This window comes from Chionomys nivalis, chromosome 26 (genome assembly GCF_950005125.1).
Source record: "Chionomys nivalis chromosome 26, mChiNiv1.1, whole genome shotgun sequence".
Lineage (NCBI taxonomy): Eukaryota > Metazoa > Chordata > Mammalia > Rodentia > Cricetidae > Chionomys > Chionomys nivalis.
The window spans coordinates 33,504,413-33,520,873 of NC_080111.1; the positions used below are offsets into that span (position 1 = coordinate 33,504,413).

The 16,461-nt window shown below is 38.0% G+C and overlaps 1 protein-coding gene across 1 annotated transcript; it reads right to left on the reverse strand.

The window, feature by feature from the left end:
• Positions 1-225: 225 nt before the first annotated feature.
• On the reverse strand, positions 226-15,291 carry LOC130866829 (zinc finger protein 431-like). Its single transcript, XM_057758453.1, has 6 exons — positions 15,234-15,291; positions 10,607-10,796; positions 8,480-8,528; positions 3,202-3,325; positions 2,938-2,998; positions 226-1,609 (listed from the first exon to the last, which is right to left on the reverse strand). Exons 1-6 carry the CDS (start codon positions 15,289-15,291, stop codon positions 226-228), a joined length of 1,866 nt encoding a protein of 621 aa, XP_057614436.1.
• Positions 15,292-16,461: the final 1,170 nt, after the last annotated feature.

Below are 16,461 nucleotides of genomic sequence, written 5' to 3' on the forward strand. Positions count from 1 at the left end.
CCACACTAAGTTTATTTTTTCACTACAGTATGATTATTCTCATGTTTTTGAAGACTACACTCCTTAAGTTTACTGATTCTCGCCAGGATGGTTTGTTTCATGTATTTGGAGATTATTATGACAAAGGATTTGAAAAACAAATTCCATTCACAAGTTTCTCTCCAATCTGTTTTCTTTTCTGCATTTGAAGATGAATAAGACATGAAAAGACTTTTCCAACTCATTTCACGCATACTGTTTCGCACCTGTGTGTGTTCTTTGATGCCTTTGAAGAGCACTGTGTTGAACAAAGGCCTTACCACACTGATTACATTCATAGGGTTTCTCTCGAGTGTGGGATCTTTTATGCATTTGAAGATTACTGTGTTGAGAAAAGGCCTTACCACACTCTTTACATTCATAGGGCTTCTCTCCAGTATGGGATCTTTCATGCCTTTGAAGATGACAGTGTTGAGCAAAGGTCTTACCACACTGATTACATTCATAGGGTTTCTCTCCAGTATGGGATCTTTTATGCCTTTGAAGATTACTGTGTTGAGAAAAGGACTTACCACACTGATTACATTCATAGGGTTTCTCTCCAGTGTGTGTTCTCTTATGATTTTGAAGAGTACTGTTTTCAGCAAAGGCCTTACCACACTGATTACATTCATAGGGTTTCTCTCCAGTATGTGATCTTTTATGACTTTGAAGAGCACTGTGTTGAGCAAAGGCCTTACCACACTGATTACATTCATAGGGATTCTCTCCAGTATGTGTTCTTTCATGTATTTGAAGAGCACTGTGTTGAGCAGAGGCCTTACCACACTGATTACATTCATAGGGTTTCTCTCCAGTGTGTGTTCTTTTATGCAATTGAAGATTGTTGTGACGTGCAAAGGCCTTACCACACTGATTACATTCATAGGGTTTCTCTCCACTATGAGTTCTTTCATGCATTTGAAGACCACTGTGTTGAGCAAAGGCCTTACCACACTGATAATATTCATAGGGTTTCTCTCCAGTGTGTGTTCTTTTATGCGATTGAAGATTGCTGTGATATGCAAAGGCCTTACCACACTGAGTACATGAATAAGGTTTCTCTCCAGTATGTATTCTTTTATGATTTTGAAGATGACTGTTTTCAGCAAAGGCCTTATTACACTGATTACATTCATAGGGTTTCTCTCCAGTATGGGATCTTTTATGCCTTTGAAGAGCACTGTGGTGAGCAAAGGCCTTACCACACTGATTACATTCATAGGGTTTCTCTCCAGTATTTGTTATTTTATGCAATGGAAGGGTATGGGGCCCTCCAAAGGCCTTTCCACACTGATTACATGCATAGGGTTTCTCTCCAGTATGTCTTATTTTATGCAATTGAATATTACAGGGCTGTGCAAAGGCTTTACCACACTGATTACATTCACAGGGTTTCTCTTCAGTATGTGTCCTTTTGTGCATTTGAAGAGCATTGTGATGAACAAAGACTTTATTACACCGATTAGATTCATAGGCTTTCTTACTATCATGTGTTCTTTTATTCCTCTGAAGCTGACTGTCATATGCCAAGGCTTTAACACATTGAGGATGTACTGAACGTTTCTTTCCAGAATTACTTCTTTCAATCCTGCAAGCATAATTGGAACATATAAAAGCTTTACCACATTCAATACTGAATTGAACCCTACATATCTCTATGTATTAATTTTATAATTTATTCCAATTGTAAATAGAAATCAGATATTAAGGTTTTAAACCTGTTTAAACTCATGCTTTCTTCTTTAATTAAGTTGTTTTGCATTTTTGAAGATACCTGTCATAATAAATTCCTTTATTACATGGTTTACCTTTTCATCTTTACAGAAACATTTTTCTTTCTTTCTTTCTTTTTTGGTTTTTTTAGAGACAGGGTTTCTCTGTGGTTTTTGGAGTCTGTCCTGAAACTAGCTCTTGTAGACTAGGCTGGTCTCGAACTCACAGAGATCCGCCTGTCTCTGCCTCCCGAGTGCTGGGATTAAAGGCGTGCACCACCACCGCCTGGCTTACAGAAACATTTTTCTTTTTGACATATTTCTCATATTTGAAGAGAACTGGATAACCTCAGAACAACTTTATTACATTCTTAAATTGTCCTATACTGTGAATCATACTACATTTGCTAACTGAACTAGGACAATCAGAAGTATTTGCACAATTCTAGAACTTGTGTGGCTTCTCTGCACTCTGAGTTTGTTTATGTATTAACAGTGATGTGTGAAAACCAATTATTTATATAGTTGAATCAATTTCAGCAAGGATACTCAACATGGGGACTAATGCTTATCTTCTAATTGTTTTTAGAGAGAGGTATGCTTCATTTTCCCATATTCCTATGCTCATAGGCTTGCATCGAGAGTAATATGTGGTATACACAGTAAAGGAAGAATCACAAACAAAAAATTTCCACACTGAATTATCACGGTGTGACTTTCTATTTCTCGTAGATGTGTGGTAGAGGTATTAAAGTTTCTTCACAACAACTGCCACTTAACTCTAACTGCTTCTGTCACCAATCTTAATATAGTAGTAAGAAGTATATGAGTATTACAAGATTTACTATGTGTTCTCGGTTTAGTAAAAAGTCTTGCAGATATACTTATCATCACTTCAATGTATACACATTTTGTATTATGAGTAGCAAGAAATAAATGGATTGCCAGATCTACAGAATAGCTCTCATGGTGCAATGATTCAAATGGTGATTTCTGTTTAGCCATTTCTCACGTGTCTTTTTAATTAAAAGGATGCCTTGAAAATGCAATTCACCTACATGAAATTTTATATTTTTCAGAAGTTAATAATCATAAATGCACTTAAAACTGTGCTTATTCACACTGTTGCCTTTATTTAAATCTTCTAGGACACATCATCATTTCATCAGAGGCTCATTGTTTTCAGCATGCACAAGAAAATTACCTTTCATGTCTTCTAGAACGTTGACAATGTTCTTTACTATTATGTTCTTCCCAAATATATCCTAAAATGCAGTACCAGAAAATGTATGTTATAATATTGAATATTGTGCAACATTTAAGTAGCTATTTTAAGTAAACCTTAGAACCATGCCTGCTTTATTTACCTCATTCTTCTTCTCCTTTCTAAATAAAATTATTGAAGAATATCATTAACCAAGGTAACATTGTCCCTTTATTTTGAAACATGAAGGAAATTAATTTTTACCTATAGTAGTGAGGTTCCCGTAGGTCTCCAGCATCACATCTTTGTAGAGATTCTTCTGGGAAGGATCCAGCAAATTCCACTCTTCCTCAGTGAAGTTGATATGCACATCATCATAGGTCACTGCCTTCTAATATATGCCATATATGATAGTGACATGATAGTGACAACATTGTAAATGTATACTTCTTTGATAGGATAGTCATGAAATTCTGCTGTTCCCTAATCATATTCCAAGACATACACAGTAATTTTAGAAGGAAATTGAATAGGAGAGTCTTCTCTGTCATTTCTGTACTCTTTGAATGAGATATCACCTTACAAGAGAAATATCTATTAGCAGAGAGAAACAAGGAAACAGATCAACAGTTCATAGTACAAATGAGAAATTTTTATGAAGATTAACTAACTACAAATAGAAAAATAAGTTGGACAAACTGGGTGTATTGACTCATGCCTTGAAGATCAGACCTTCAAAAGCAGAGGCAGGTATGTTTTTCTCTGAGTTAAATGCCAGACATGTCTATGCAATCAGGTTCAGGACAGGTGGAAGTACATAGTAAGACCCTATCATCCAGGAAGTGGTGATGCATGCCTTTAATCCCAGTAATCAGGAGTCAGAGGCAGGTGGGACTCTGTGAGTTTGAGGCCAGCCTGTTCTAGGAGAGCTAGTTCCAGGACAGGCTCCAAAGCTACAGAGAAACCCTGTCTCAAAAATCAAATAAACAATAAACAAACAACAAACAAAAAAAGGCAGTCTCCATTGCAAAAATCAGCGAATCAAGCAAGAAGAACAGAAGAACTCAGAGGTTTTTACTGAAGTTCCTACAAAAACGTATGTGTTCACTTCACTTTTCTATTTATCTTCCAAACATCCAAAGTGCCCTAATTTAAACTGTAATACCAATAACATTTTACAAACGGAGTTTTATGTTTAAAACAGTTACAAATGGACAGATGAAACATTAGCAATATATATCTTGGGCATAAATAATAAACCCAGGCTGGGAGAGGGATGACTAAGTAGTACCTAGCTTTTGATGATCTTGAATAGATGTGGCAGAATTGCCAGTACTTATTTGGGAATCATAACTATCCATTATTCCAAGTTCACAAATTCTTAGATCCTTTGATCATGTTGATGACCAGGTACTCATGTGGTGCATAGTCATGCCCATACATAAAATAGTTATATTAATTTTAAAAATGTAAAGTAAGCATAACAAGCAGGAAGAAGTTCATGCACCTATAATTCAATGACTCCGAATGCTTAGGCAGTACGAATGTCATGCCTACTGAATGACTTCCAGACTGCAAAATGGGGAAAAAAGCTACTTCTATCATAGGCAACACAGACCAGAATACCAAAGAGTAAATAGAAACCAAAGAACCAAACATGCATCCAACAAAGACAAACAGAGATACTGGCACCTAGACCTGCAGTCACCTCAAACCCAGACACCTGGGCAACAGCATAACATGATTAACAACAGACAGAACAATATGTCACTACCATATTCAAACTCTCCTCCTACAGCACACCCTGAATATTCAAACACAGTCCATGTACAAATAAGTTAGATCAACTATGAAGATGTTATGTGTCCTTAAGAAGGAAGTGAATGAATTCATTAAAATAAGCAAGGGAAAGATAAATGAAATCTTGGAGAATAATAATAAACTCCTTAATGAAAGTCAAACAAGCAAACAGTTGACAGAAATGAATAAATCAGTTCAAGAACTGAAAATTGGAATAGAAGCAAGTAAAAGAATGAAAGCTGAAGGAATTCTGGAGATTAAAAAAAAAACTAGATAAATGCAAAGGAAAAACTGGCAAATTAAGGTGAAATCTATCTTATCTTTGTGTTTTGAAGATGGGAGCGGCAGGGCTGCTTCTCACTGCCACCCAGCTAGCTTTACCCGAAATAATTACATGGAAACTGTATTCTTTTAATCACTGCCTGGCCCATTACTTCCAGCCTCTTTTTGTCTAGCTCTTACATATTGATCTAACCCATTTCTAATATTCTGTGTAGTACCACGAGCTGGCTTACCAATAAAGATCTTAACCTGAGTCTGTCTGGAGTGAGAGAATCATGGCGACTCCTGACTCGGCTTCTTTCTCCCAGCATTCTGTTCTGTTTACTCCGCCTATCTAAATTCTACCCTATCAGAGGCCAAGCAGTTTCTTTATTAATTAACCAATGAAAGCAACAGATTAATACAAGACCCCCTCCATCATTTGTGAGTCTAAACTTTTATATATAATTTACACACACCATAACTAAGGAAAACTTTAATGATATAATCGTTTTCAACTCAATCAAAAAACCCAGGGCATAGCATTAGCCTGTAAGTTCTGTGGCAGCGAAAGCAGAGCCTCTTTTCCAAAGTAACAAGCCCTTAGGCTCAAATTTTGAAGTCAAGATACCTTTAACATATATGTGGGGTTACCATAGCAGCCCCTAAATCAAATGTCTCTCTCTGCAGTCCAAAAACTCAAAGAAAGCACAATGTGTAACCCAGACTCTGTGTGTATTTTCTATCTTTTCAAGGCCCATTAATTGTTTTACTTACTTTTTCTTTAAGTACCTCAGTGTAAATTCCTTAAAAAACTATTTTTAATCTATGACTCTGTCTATATTTATCCTCTCTGTCTTAAGCCCATGGACATTTATCAAATAAACTATCACCCACTCAGAAGCCTTTTTATCTGAACGTTTTTACTGTGTATTTGTAATCCTTTTCTGATGAGGAGTGTTTTTGTAATTGAAAGCTGCAATTGACTTCCATTTTTGTGCTTTTATTCTTTTTAAATATTTATTTATTATGTATACAATATTCTGTGTGTATGCCTGCTGGCCAGAAGAGGGCACCAGACCTCAAAAAAAAAGATGGTTGTGTGCCACTATGTGGTTGCTGGGAATTGAACTCAGGACCTTTGGAAGAGCAGGCAATGCTCTTAGCCTCTGAGCCATCTCTCCAGCCCCCATTTTTGTGTTTTTAGAATCCCTTGTTTTAAACTTTCTTAGGGTTTATGTGGACTTAGTTGCCAAACATTTGGTGTCATAAAGTAAATGGGGACTACACTTTCATCTTTTGGCTGCCTACACCAAAATAATCACACACAAACTATATAATTACAACAGTGTTTGTCCAATGGCTCAGGCATATTCCTAGTTAGATTTTACATGTTCAATTCATCCATTTCTATTCGTCTATGTATCACCATGAGGTTGTGGCTTACATGTAATGATTTGGGATATTTCTTTCACCTTCACTGAATACATGGCATCTCTTTGATCTTCCCAAATACTGCACCTACCACTCTGGTCTGTCTTCATAAAAAAGAAAAAAAAAACAAGTAACAAATGATGGAAAGTAATGAAATTGCTCTCCAACTACAATCAGGTTCTTTTTCATAATTGTGACTCCAGCAGCCCTCTTTTTCTGTGCAGTGCACACTCAAAACTGTTGCTTCTATTCTTGATTGAGGTAGAAACCACTCTCCACATGCAAATCCTTTTCCTTTTCCTTTACCTGCAATGGATATTCAGTTTCATAACTCAAATTTATAACTTTGAAACTGGTGGTAGAATCATTTAAGATTTTAAAGTTGTTTCCGCGCAGTGGTGGCACGCGCCTTTAATCCCAGTACGCGGGAGGCAGAGGCAGGCGGATCTCTGTGAGTTCGAGGCCAGCCTGGTCTACAAGAGCTAGTTCCAGGAACCAAAAGCTACTGAGAAACCCTGTTTCAAAAATCCCAAAAAAAAGGTGTAATGTAGGACAAGGTCATTGCTCAGGAGAGGAGAAGACAGGGACCAAATACTTTTATGTCAAGATAAAATAGATAGTGTTAAAAAATTTTCTGAAATACTAGAAGTACAGCAGTTCTAGAATTAATATGACTTCCTAGGGAGAAATCACTCTACATGTTTGCGAGATTAATAAAGAAAAAATCATTTAATAATATTTACATACATCTATGACTAATGCTCAAAGAGGACCCAGGCTAGAATAATTTTTTGCATTTCACATTTTTTATACTTATGTCTTTTAGGTTCAGGCTCCACACTCTGAACAATTTAAATAGGGGTGGAAGGCTAAAAGTCTACCCACCTGGACAGATGGAAGACTTACACAGCAAAGTCTTCCCAGCATTATTTCTTACATAAACCAGTGACCTTAAACAGTAAGACCATCTTCAGTGACAGAATCATGAGATGTCAGACATTTCTTCCATTTTTACAACCTTTTCATTAGCCTCTTAAATGAGTTGATGGCTCTGATTTTGGTACATTTCTATCCAGAGTTACAAGATGGAGATTCCAGGGGATGTGAAGGATGGGAAAAGTATAAGGCAGAAAACATAAAAACAGATTAGGGAAGTCTTGCACAAGCTATGTCTCATGTCGAGTAAATTTCCTAAGTAGAATAGATTTGGGCTGGAGAGATGGCTCAGCGGTTAACAGTATTGACTGCTCTTTGAGAGGACCTGAGTTCAATTCCCAGTACCCACATGACAGCTCCTAAATATCTGTAAATCCAGTTTCATGAGATCTGATACCTACACACCAACACATATAAAATAAAATAGAATAACTCATAAAATATCCAGTATTTATACTGGCTGAGAAATAAACTTGGGGCTCTTTCATATTGACTTTCAGTCCTCTCAGTCTGTTTTATGTTTCTGTCTTCATTTCTCTTAATCTAACATTTCCTCAAGCTCAGCATCCCTTCCCAGGGAACCCCCAGCTGAATTCTGTTGGACAGACCATATGGGGTATCCAACTATGCGTGAACAAAATTTACTGCAGTTTCTGTATGATGTTGCTTCGATAAAAGGAATTACTTTGCATATTCTGTCCATAAATTAAGAACTTAGCTGGATAGAGCCTTACACTTTAGGGCTCCTTATTAAGATTTAAATGTAAAGCAAGGGCCTTCTCTTTAGTTGTGTAAAATCCTTGAAAATCCCTCTTGTTTTCACTACTGGACAGCCATCTGAAACAACCTAGTGTGTTTTTCCTCAAAAAAACATAGATTTTTTTCATTCTTTTTATGTTTCTTTTGCACTGTAGTTTTGAAGAAGTCAGCAGCAATAACCATCCAGCAGAAATAATATTTTGTCTAAGGTATCAGTCCAATAATTTTTAATTCTGCCTTAGTCACTTTCTTAGGACATGGAAAAATTAAGAAAGATTGGGGGCCAAAGTGTCACACAGCTGATCTCCAGCAAACTTTTTATGAAGTCTTCTAAGCTCCTGCACTTACTTACCAGGCCAAAATAAATCAGTAGGGCCACAAGGAATAAAGCCAGGCTTGGGCTGGAGGGACCAGAACAAGATGAGGTTATGAGAGCAATCAGAGTCATTATATCTTTATAAGAAACAGAAAATAATGGCAATTTCCAGGATCAATACAGTGTAGTTGCCAGGATATCTTGAAGACGGCAAACTATACAGGGAATACAGGATTGTGGTCTCAGACCAACTGTACTGTTGAACTTCCATACTTCCTTGACCACTAAGGGATTACCCAGAGAAACACAGATTAGCCTGAATGACTCACTGCTCGAGGGAGTGCATCACCATGTCAGCAACTTAAGAAAACATACTGTGCTCCAGGAGCCATGGATTTTAATGTGAAATAACTAAGACACATGTCTCTCAGGGTAGATGGGCCAATCCAACTCCTTTGTTCCCTGCAGAGCCTTTTGTCCACTAAAATCCTATAACCTTGACCTCCACTGCCTGCCACTACTCACAACACTCCTGTCTTTAAGGCCCTACAATGACAGTCAGTTAAGCTGTGTAGAGTTTTCTATGACTTTTGCCATCTAAAGTCCTGTTAGGTTGAAAATTCTTCCACAGTCAATATTCCCAAGTCCATTGCAGCAACAAAACCACTTTTATGGTACCATTTTTATTCCAACTTGCTCCTTTGTTCCTGTGATTAAATTGTCTAACCTAAAGCAACTCTGGTAATGGACAGGTTTATTTGTTTGTTACGCCTAAGTCAGAATCCACCACTGTGGGAGCTTAGGATAGGAACTCAAGTTAATCACTGGAGGCAAAAGCTTTGGAACCATTCTTTCCTGGTTTTCTCTTGTGCTTTGTCACTGTTTTGTGCTCAGCTAGCCCCCTTAATCAGCCCAGGCCCACTTGCTTAGAGACATTGCCAACTCAGTGGAAGAGTCTTCTTCCAACATCAATCATCAATCAACATAATCACTTTCAGACAGAAACCAGACATTCTGATCTAAGCACACACTCAATTGACAATTCCTCAGATGACCCTAAGAAGTCATTAAACAATATCATGTGAGTTTGGGGGGGATGTTAATCAGACAATTCTACTCAATTGGAACACAGGGTATCTCAAGAACTTTACTAAGAGCCACTGGCCTGGGGACTGATAACCATAGCTCCATATGGTGAAAGGGTTGGGTTCTTAGGGCCTAAGGAACCCCTCCACAAAGGCCTTGGCACCAGACCATTACCAGCTCTCCAAAGCATATTCCTGGTTTTAGAGGAGGAGCTGTGTTTTATAATCAATACATGAGGTCCTTAGGGAAACTCACAAGGTTAGCCCCCAGGCTGTTACTAGATCTCCTAGGAATGTCCCTGTTCCCTGCCTGAGGGAATAAATAAAACCCATCTGGAAGAACAGTGCTTTCCTAAAGAAGAAAACTGGAACTTTGATCAACATCAGGCCTTAAGGTTGTTTAGGAACATGTAATGCCTCTTGAAAAGCTTGCTAGAGGGTTTTTTATATGGGGATGTGCCTGATGTCTGGTTTTAAATCAGTGGTGGCTTCTCTGTAGTAATTTGGAGCTAAATATCTGGACAATCCAGTTGAACAAAGTGTGCCCTAGCATCCTAATCTCTAACAGGCTGATTAAAACACATTTATCTTTTGGGTGATTTAGAGGCAATCCTCCCTCAGGTAATTCTACTTTGTGAGACTGAACTATTTCCAAGGCATTGGAAAATCCTTTATATCAGCAATTCAACTCTTCTACGTGGCAGCTTAGAAGTGCAGTGCTACCCAACAGGAGAGCTGCCTTGATACCGTCCACATAGTTAAACACAAATGGAGATTTATGAAAGGTTAAATGCAAAGTGCTCAATCTTGAGAAGATACTGGAGAAACTAGGCCTCTCTGAGTATGGTTTATTGAAGTTTAGAAGAAAGATGTTTGTACACACAGAACCCAGCTCCCAATTCTCTAAGCAGATTAAGCACACGGCACTAGGTCTAGGAATTAATAGGACCACATGGGACTTCATGAGGCAGAGAATATGGCGGCAGGTTCCCACACAGATCCCACAAGGATGCACCATGCTGTCTCCTGCAACTCACCCTCTGCTCCTCCCCATCTTTAGAGAGCATCCCTCGCTCACCATGTTGTGGTTCCCCAAATCACCAAAACTCTCAGTTCATCATCTCCCTGCAGCAGCAACTTCACCACAGCACAGGAAACAACTGGCACAAGCTTCTCCACAAAGCCAAGTTTGAAGGTGGATGCCCGGAAGAGCCCTGCACTGTTTCTGACTGGCAGGTCACCTGGAGGGCCTGATTGGCTGGTGTGGTCTGAGTAGCAAGAACACTGTCCACAGGGCTACAGTGTGCTTAAAGACACAGAGCAGTAGTTCCTGGCCATTCCATCCACCTGAGTCAAAAATTTTTCTTGATTGGCCAAGCTTTGCATTTCAATAGCACTTGCCCCTTGCTCCAAAAGGAGATACTGTCACAATATTGCACTCCATAGGAACTTTCCCCTTTTCCTCCAGGACACAATGTGGCTAGCTAGCTTGTACTGTGCACTGTGCTGTGCTAGGTGGAAGCAGTGATTTCTTGTCCTACAGGGGGAAGGGTGCACAGAACATTAACAGCTAAAGATAAATTTAAGGTCACAAAAGATGATTATTCTGTGGCCTCATGCTGAGGTCACATGAACTGAAGTTACTTTTAACATGGTTTTCACAGGGATTTCACACAACAGAAAAGAGAAAAGGAGGAACCAGATCTTAAACAAGATGATTTGTCTTAACCCAACTGGTGGCTGGATGATGGCTCCAGTACTTTATGCGTTCTATTCCTGAAATTCAAAGCAAATTCCAGGCAAATGAATAATAATAAAAAAGTGTAGTGTTCATGAAAATTTGAATACATAGATAATAATGGAGCTAAGAAGAATGTCTTCATGAGCACTATTGTTAGCCAGCACATCTCTTTCCTTGGTCAGGTAAATAAAATATACAACTGCAGTATTCAAGATTCTCTACATGAGCAGAACAGGTAGAATGAATCTCACCATGATTGTAAGAAGTGGGCTTATTAGAATGTCTCACAAGCTGTGGTCCAGGTAACTTAAAAATAGTTGCCTACCAATGGTAATTGGAAAAATCCAGGACATCACTTCTCAATGTTTTGTCTAAGATGAAGTGAAGAATTCAGTAATTGTTCAGTCCACAAGACTGGCTATTGTGTGTGTTTTGTTTTCTTCTATGATTTTGAGTAGTAAGCTTTCAAGGTCTGTGAAGAATCATCTTGGGATGTTGATGGAGATTGCATTAAATATATTAATTGCTTTTGGTAGGGTTGCCATTTTTATTATGTTGATTCTACCTATCCAAGAGCATCTTTCCATTTTCTTGTATTTTCTTTCTTTAAAGACTTAAAGTTTTAAAATAACAGGTCTTTCACTTCTTTGGTTATTGTTACCTGAAGATATTTTAAATTATTTGTTGCTATTATAAATGGTGATGCTCCTCTGATTTCTTTCTTAGCTTCTTTTTTATTTCTATATAGGAGGGCTACTGTTTTTTTTTTTTTTTTGAGCTGATCTTGTTTCCTGACAAATTACTGAAGGTATTTATGGGCTGTAGGAGTTCCCTGATAGAGTTTGTGGGCTCACTTATTTATACTAATATATCATCTGTGAGTAGCAAAAGCTTAACTTCTTCCTTTCCAGTTTGGATCCCCATGATCTTCTTTTGTTTTCTTTTTTCTCTAGCTAGAATTTCAAGAACTATGTTTACTAGGTATGGTGATAGAGGACAGCCTTGAATTGCTCCTAATTTTAGTGGGATCATTTTGTGTTTCTCTCCATTTAATTTACTCTATGTTTTCTGTATATTTCTTTTATTATGTTAAGATATCTTCCTTGTATCCCTGATGTCTCCAAGACCTTTATCGTGAAGGGGTGTTGGATTTTGCCAAATGCTTTTTCAGCATCTAATGAGAGGATTATGTTTTTTCTTTCAATTTATTTATATGGTGGATTACATTGACAGACCATATGCTTCATATGTTAAACCATTCTACATCCATGGGATGAAGCTAGGTTCATCATGGTGCATAATTTTTTTGGTGTGTTCTTCGACTCAGTTTGTCAGTATTTTATTTAGTATTTTTGCATTAATGATCATGAGGGTGATTGGCATATAATTCTCCTTTCTGATTCTTTGTGTGGAATTAGTATCAGGGTAACTTTAACATTATAAAATGGAAATGTTTGTGTGGAAATGTTCCTTCTGTTTCTATTTTATGTAACCATTTGAGAAGTATAGTTGTTACCTCTTCTTTGAAGTTCTGGTAGAATTCTTCAGTGAAACCATCCAGTCTTTGGCTTTTTTTTTAGGTGAAGGGAGGCTTTTGATGTCTGTTTCTATTTACTTGAAGGTTATAGGTGTATTTGAATTGTTCACCAGGTCTTGATTTAATTTTGATATGTGGTACCTATTCAGAAAATTGTCAATTTACCTTATATTTTTCAATTTTGTGGAATACAGGATTTGAGGTATGATGAAATGATTCTCTTTATTTTCTCAGTGTCTGTTGCTATATCCACCTTTTCATTTATGATTTTAATTTGGATGTTCTCTCTCTGCCTTTTGGTGAAGTTGGATAATGTCCCTAAATGTCTCTGCTTTTACATTGTGATTATGGTTAGAAGTGGATATGGTAACTGAGCATGCTTCAGGAAAGGGAGAACATTGAATGAGCATGTTCAGACTCCCTACATAAAATCCCCATGCTTCATTTCTTGGGGAAAACACTGTTTTGAAAACAATTCCCATGCTCTTTGTGCCTCCTGCAGGCAAGAATTTTTTTCTCATTTCTTCTGTCTTGGCTGTTGAAATGGCTATTTTTGGTAGTCAAAACTGACTACCCCGGGATCATCTTATACACAAAGAATTGATTATACCTGAGAGATTTTACTTTAAACAACCCTCCATTAATCTGTATAATTTGAGATGATAAGATCCACCTTAAGCTTCTTGGTGTCTGTGTACCCTTAACCAATGAGCCATCTCTCCAGCCCATGTCTGTTCACAGTTTTAACACCATCAGTCATGAGCAGAGGTAGTAGTATTTTCTGGTTTGAGATCAGTCTGGCCTACAGAATGAGTTCTACAAATACACACAGAAATCCTGTCTTGAAATCACACCAAAAAAAAAAAAAAACAAAAAAAAAAACCAAAAAAACAAAAACTGAATCAAAGAAAGACTATGACCTAACTTTAATCAGCATCTCCCATTCTGGTAGCAGCAGTCACATATAAAATATTTTGAAGAAGAAGAAGAAAAGTCTTTTTTTTTGCCTCTGTGCTCTAGCTCTTGTTACCAAACTCATTCCTTTACTAACATTAGCACCTACTTCATTGTAATTTTGTTAAATACTTAAAACCAGCTGAGTCACAGAGCCTTGTGGGCAGAACAATGATTGGATTCTTCACCTGATCTTAGACAAAAGGCTGAGAAGCAAGCTATTGAATTCTTCAATTGCCATTGGTAAGCAGCTGTTCTTAAGTTACCTGGACAACAGCTTGTCGGGCATTATAATACGCTCACTTTTTACATAATGCTGAGATTTATTCTACCTGTACTGTTGATGTAGAGAATCTTAAATACTGCAGTTGTATATTTTATCCACCTGACCATTGAAAGAGATATGCTGGCTAACAATAGTGCTCATGAAGACATTCTTTCTAGGTCCATTATTCTCTACGTATTCAAATTTCCATGAACACAACTCTTTTTTTTTGTGTTTTTGTTTTTGTTTTTCGAGACAGGGTTTCTCTGCGGTTTTGGAGCCTGTCCTGGAAATAGCTCTTGTAGACCAGGCTGGTCTTGAACTCACAGAGATCCGCCTGCCTCTGCCTCCCGAGTGCTGGGATTAAAGGTGTGCACTACCACAGTCCAGCTAACACTACTCTTTTTATTATTATTTATTTGGTGGAATTGGCTTTGAATTTCAGAAATAGAATCCATAAACAATGGAGTCATCATCCAGCTTTCCAATGGGGAAAGACTAATCATCTTGATTGAGATCTGGTTCCTGCTTTTCTCTTTCCTGTTGTATAAAATCCCTGTGAAAACTATGTAAAAATTATCTTCAGTTCATCTGACCTCAGAATGAAGCCACAGAACAAATATTTCATTTTGTAATTTAAAACTCTCTTTAGTTCCTAGTATTCCAGGCATCCTTACCTCTGTGGCACAGGAAATTACTCCACCCACCTAGCACAGTGCACTGTACAAATCACCTTAGTGTGATGGAAAAAAAGAGAAAGTTCCTAGGAGTGCAAGAAGATGATATTGATTGCTTTAGTAGCCAGGGGCAAGTGCTATTAAAATGCATATATTTTCAGAACTGGAGAAGTTCTCTGTTGGGGTGAATGGATTGGACAGGAAACAGGAACCAGTATTCTGTCTCTTTAAGCACACTATAGCCCTATGGGAAGTGCTCTTGTTCCTCAGGACTCACTAACCAATCACGCACTCCAGGTGACCTGCCAGTCAGAAGCAGTACAGGTCTCTTCCGAGCAGCCCCCTTCAGTCTTGGCTTTGAAGAGGAGCTGTCACCAGTGGATTCCTGTTCTCAGGTGCAGTTGCTGTTACAGAGAGATGACGAGCTGAGAACTTTGGCAAAATGGAGAAGCACAACATGATGAGTGAGGGAATGCTGTCTCCTGATGGGGAGGAGCAGAGGGCGAGGTGCAGAAGACACTATGGTATTACCTCCATGAGTCTGGGTGGGAACCTGCTGCCATATTCCCCGTATTGTGAAGACCCTCATGGTCCCTGCTAACTCATGGGCCTAAGGGCAGGCCTCTGAATAGCTTTGCTCTGTGTCTTCATCTCCTTAGAGTATTGGGAGCAGGAAGTTCCCAAACTCCTTCCTAGTCAACTTCTAAATAACATAAGATAGAGCAGAAACAGTTGTTATTCAGTGCTCAAGAGTTTGGTAACCTGCTGTTTTAATTGTTTTGTTTGCTTATCTGAGTAATTGTGTGGCTCTAAATTCCTGAAACTAAAGGGAGGCATCATTCCTGGCTCTATTTGTTTCTATGTTATTGGATGATGGCGCTGAATGCAGGTATTTTTTTATGTCAAGTATATGCTACTGTGCCGAGCTTTATGCTTATCTTGAATTTTATAATTTGACAGAGAATATCACTCAGATTGCTAGGATGCCATTCCATCGATTGATAGCATTAATACTGCCTGAGTATTTTGAGTCATAAAATACACTTGTATGAATATCTTCTTGCTTTGATGTTTTTAAATCAATATGACTGTTTTATTTTTATTTATTTATTTATTTATTTATTTATTTATTTATTTAGGTTTTTTGAGACAGTGTTTCTCTGTGGTTTTGGAGCCTGTCCTGGAACTAGCTCTTGTAGACCAGGCTGGTCTTGAACTTACAGAGATCCGCCTGCCTCTGCCTCCCAAGTGCTGGGATTAAAGGCGTGTGCCGCCACCGCCTGGCAATATGACTGTTTTATATGACTGCATGGGTATGTACCATATGGATACCTGGTCATGAGAGTGATCAAAGGATATCAGAAATCCTGAACCTGGAAAAATTGATAGTTGTAATCCCCATGTAAGGACAGGCAAATTGGTCCATCTCCATTCAAGATCAGCAAGAGTGCTGAATTAATCTCCCCTCTCTCCAGGTCTGTGTTGATTATTTATGAGCAACATTTATATTTCTACTGTTTTCATCTGTCCACTTGTAACTGTTTTATACAGGAAGTTCTTTTTCTTCAAAATGTTATTGGTATTGCAGTTTATATTAAGGTACTTCAGGGTCTGGAAGATGACTACAGAACTGGAGTGAAAACAACTCTTTGTAGAAACTTCAATTAAACCATGGTAGTTTTTCTGTCCCATTGTTTGTTTTATTGAGGTTTTCAAGGGTGACAAAGTCTTAATATATACTACCACCTCTCCTGGACCT

Bases quoted from the DNA above. Each gene is read 5' to 3' on its own strand.
- LOC130866829 (XM_057758453.1), bottom strand. From the start codon at position 15,291: ATGAGGGTCTTCACAATACGGGGAATATGGCAGCAGGTTCCCACCCAG. The intron at 10,797-15,233 runs GTAATACCATAG...CTTGCTACTCAG, and splicing joins TCCCACCCAGACTCATGGAG to ACCACACCAGCCAATCAGGC. The intron at 2,999-3,201 runs GTAAAAATTAAT...ACTGCATTTTAG, and splicing joins CGGGAACCTCACTACTATAG to GATATATTTGGGAAGAACAT.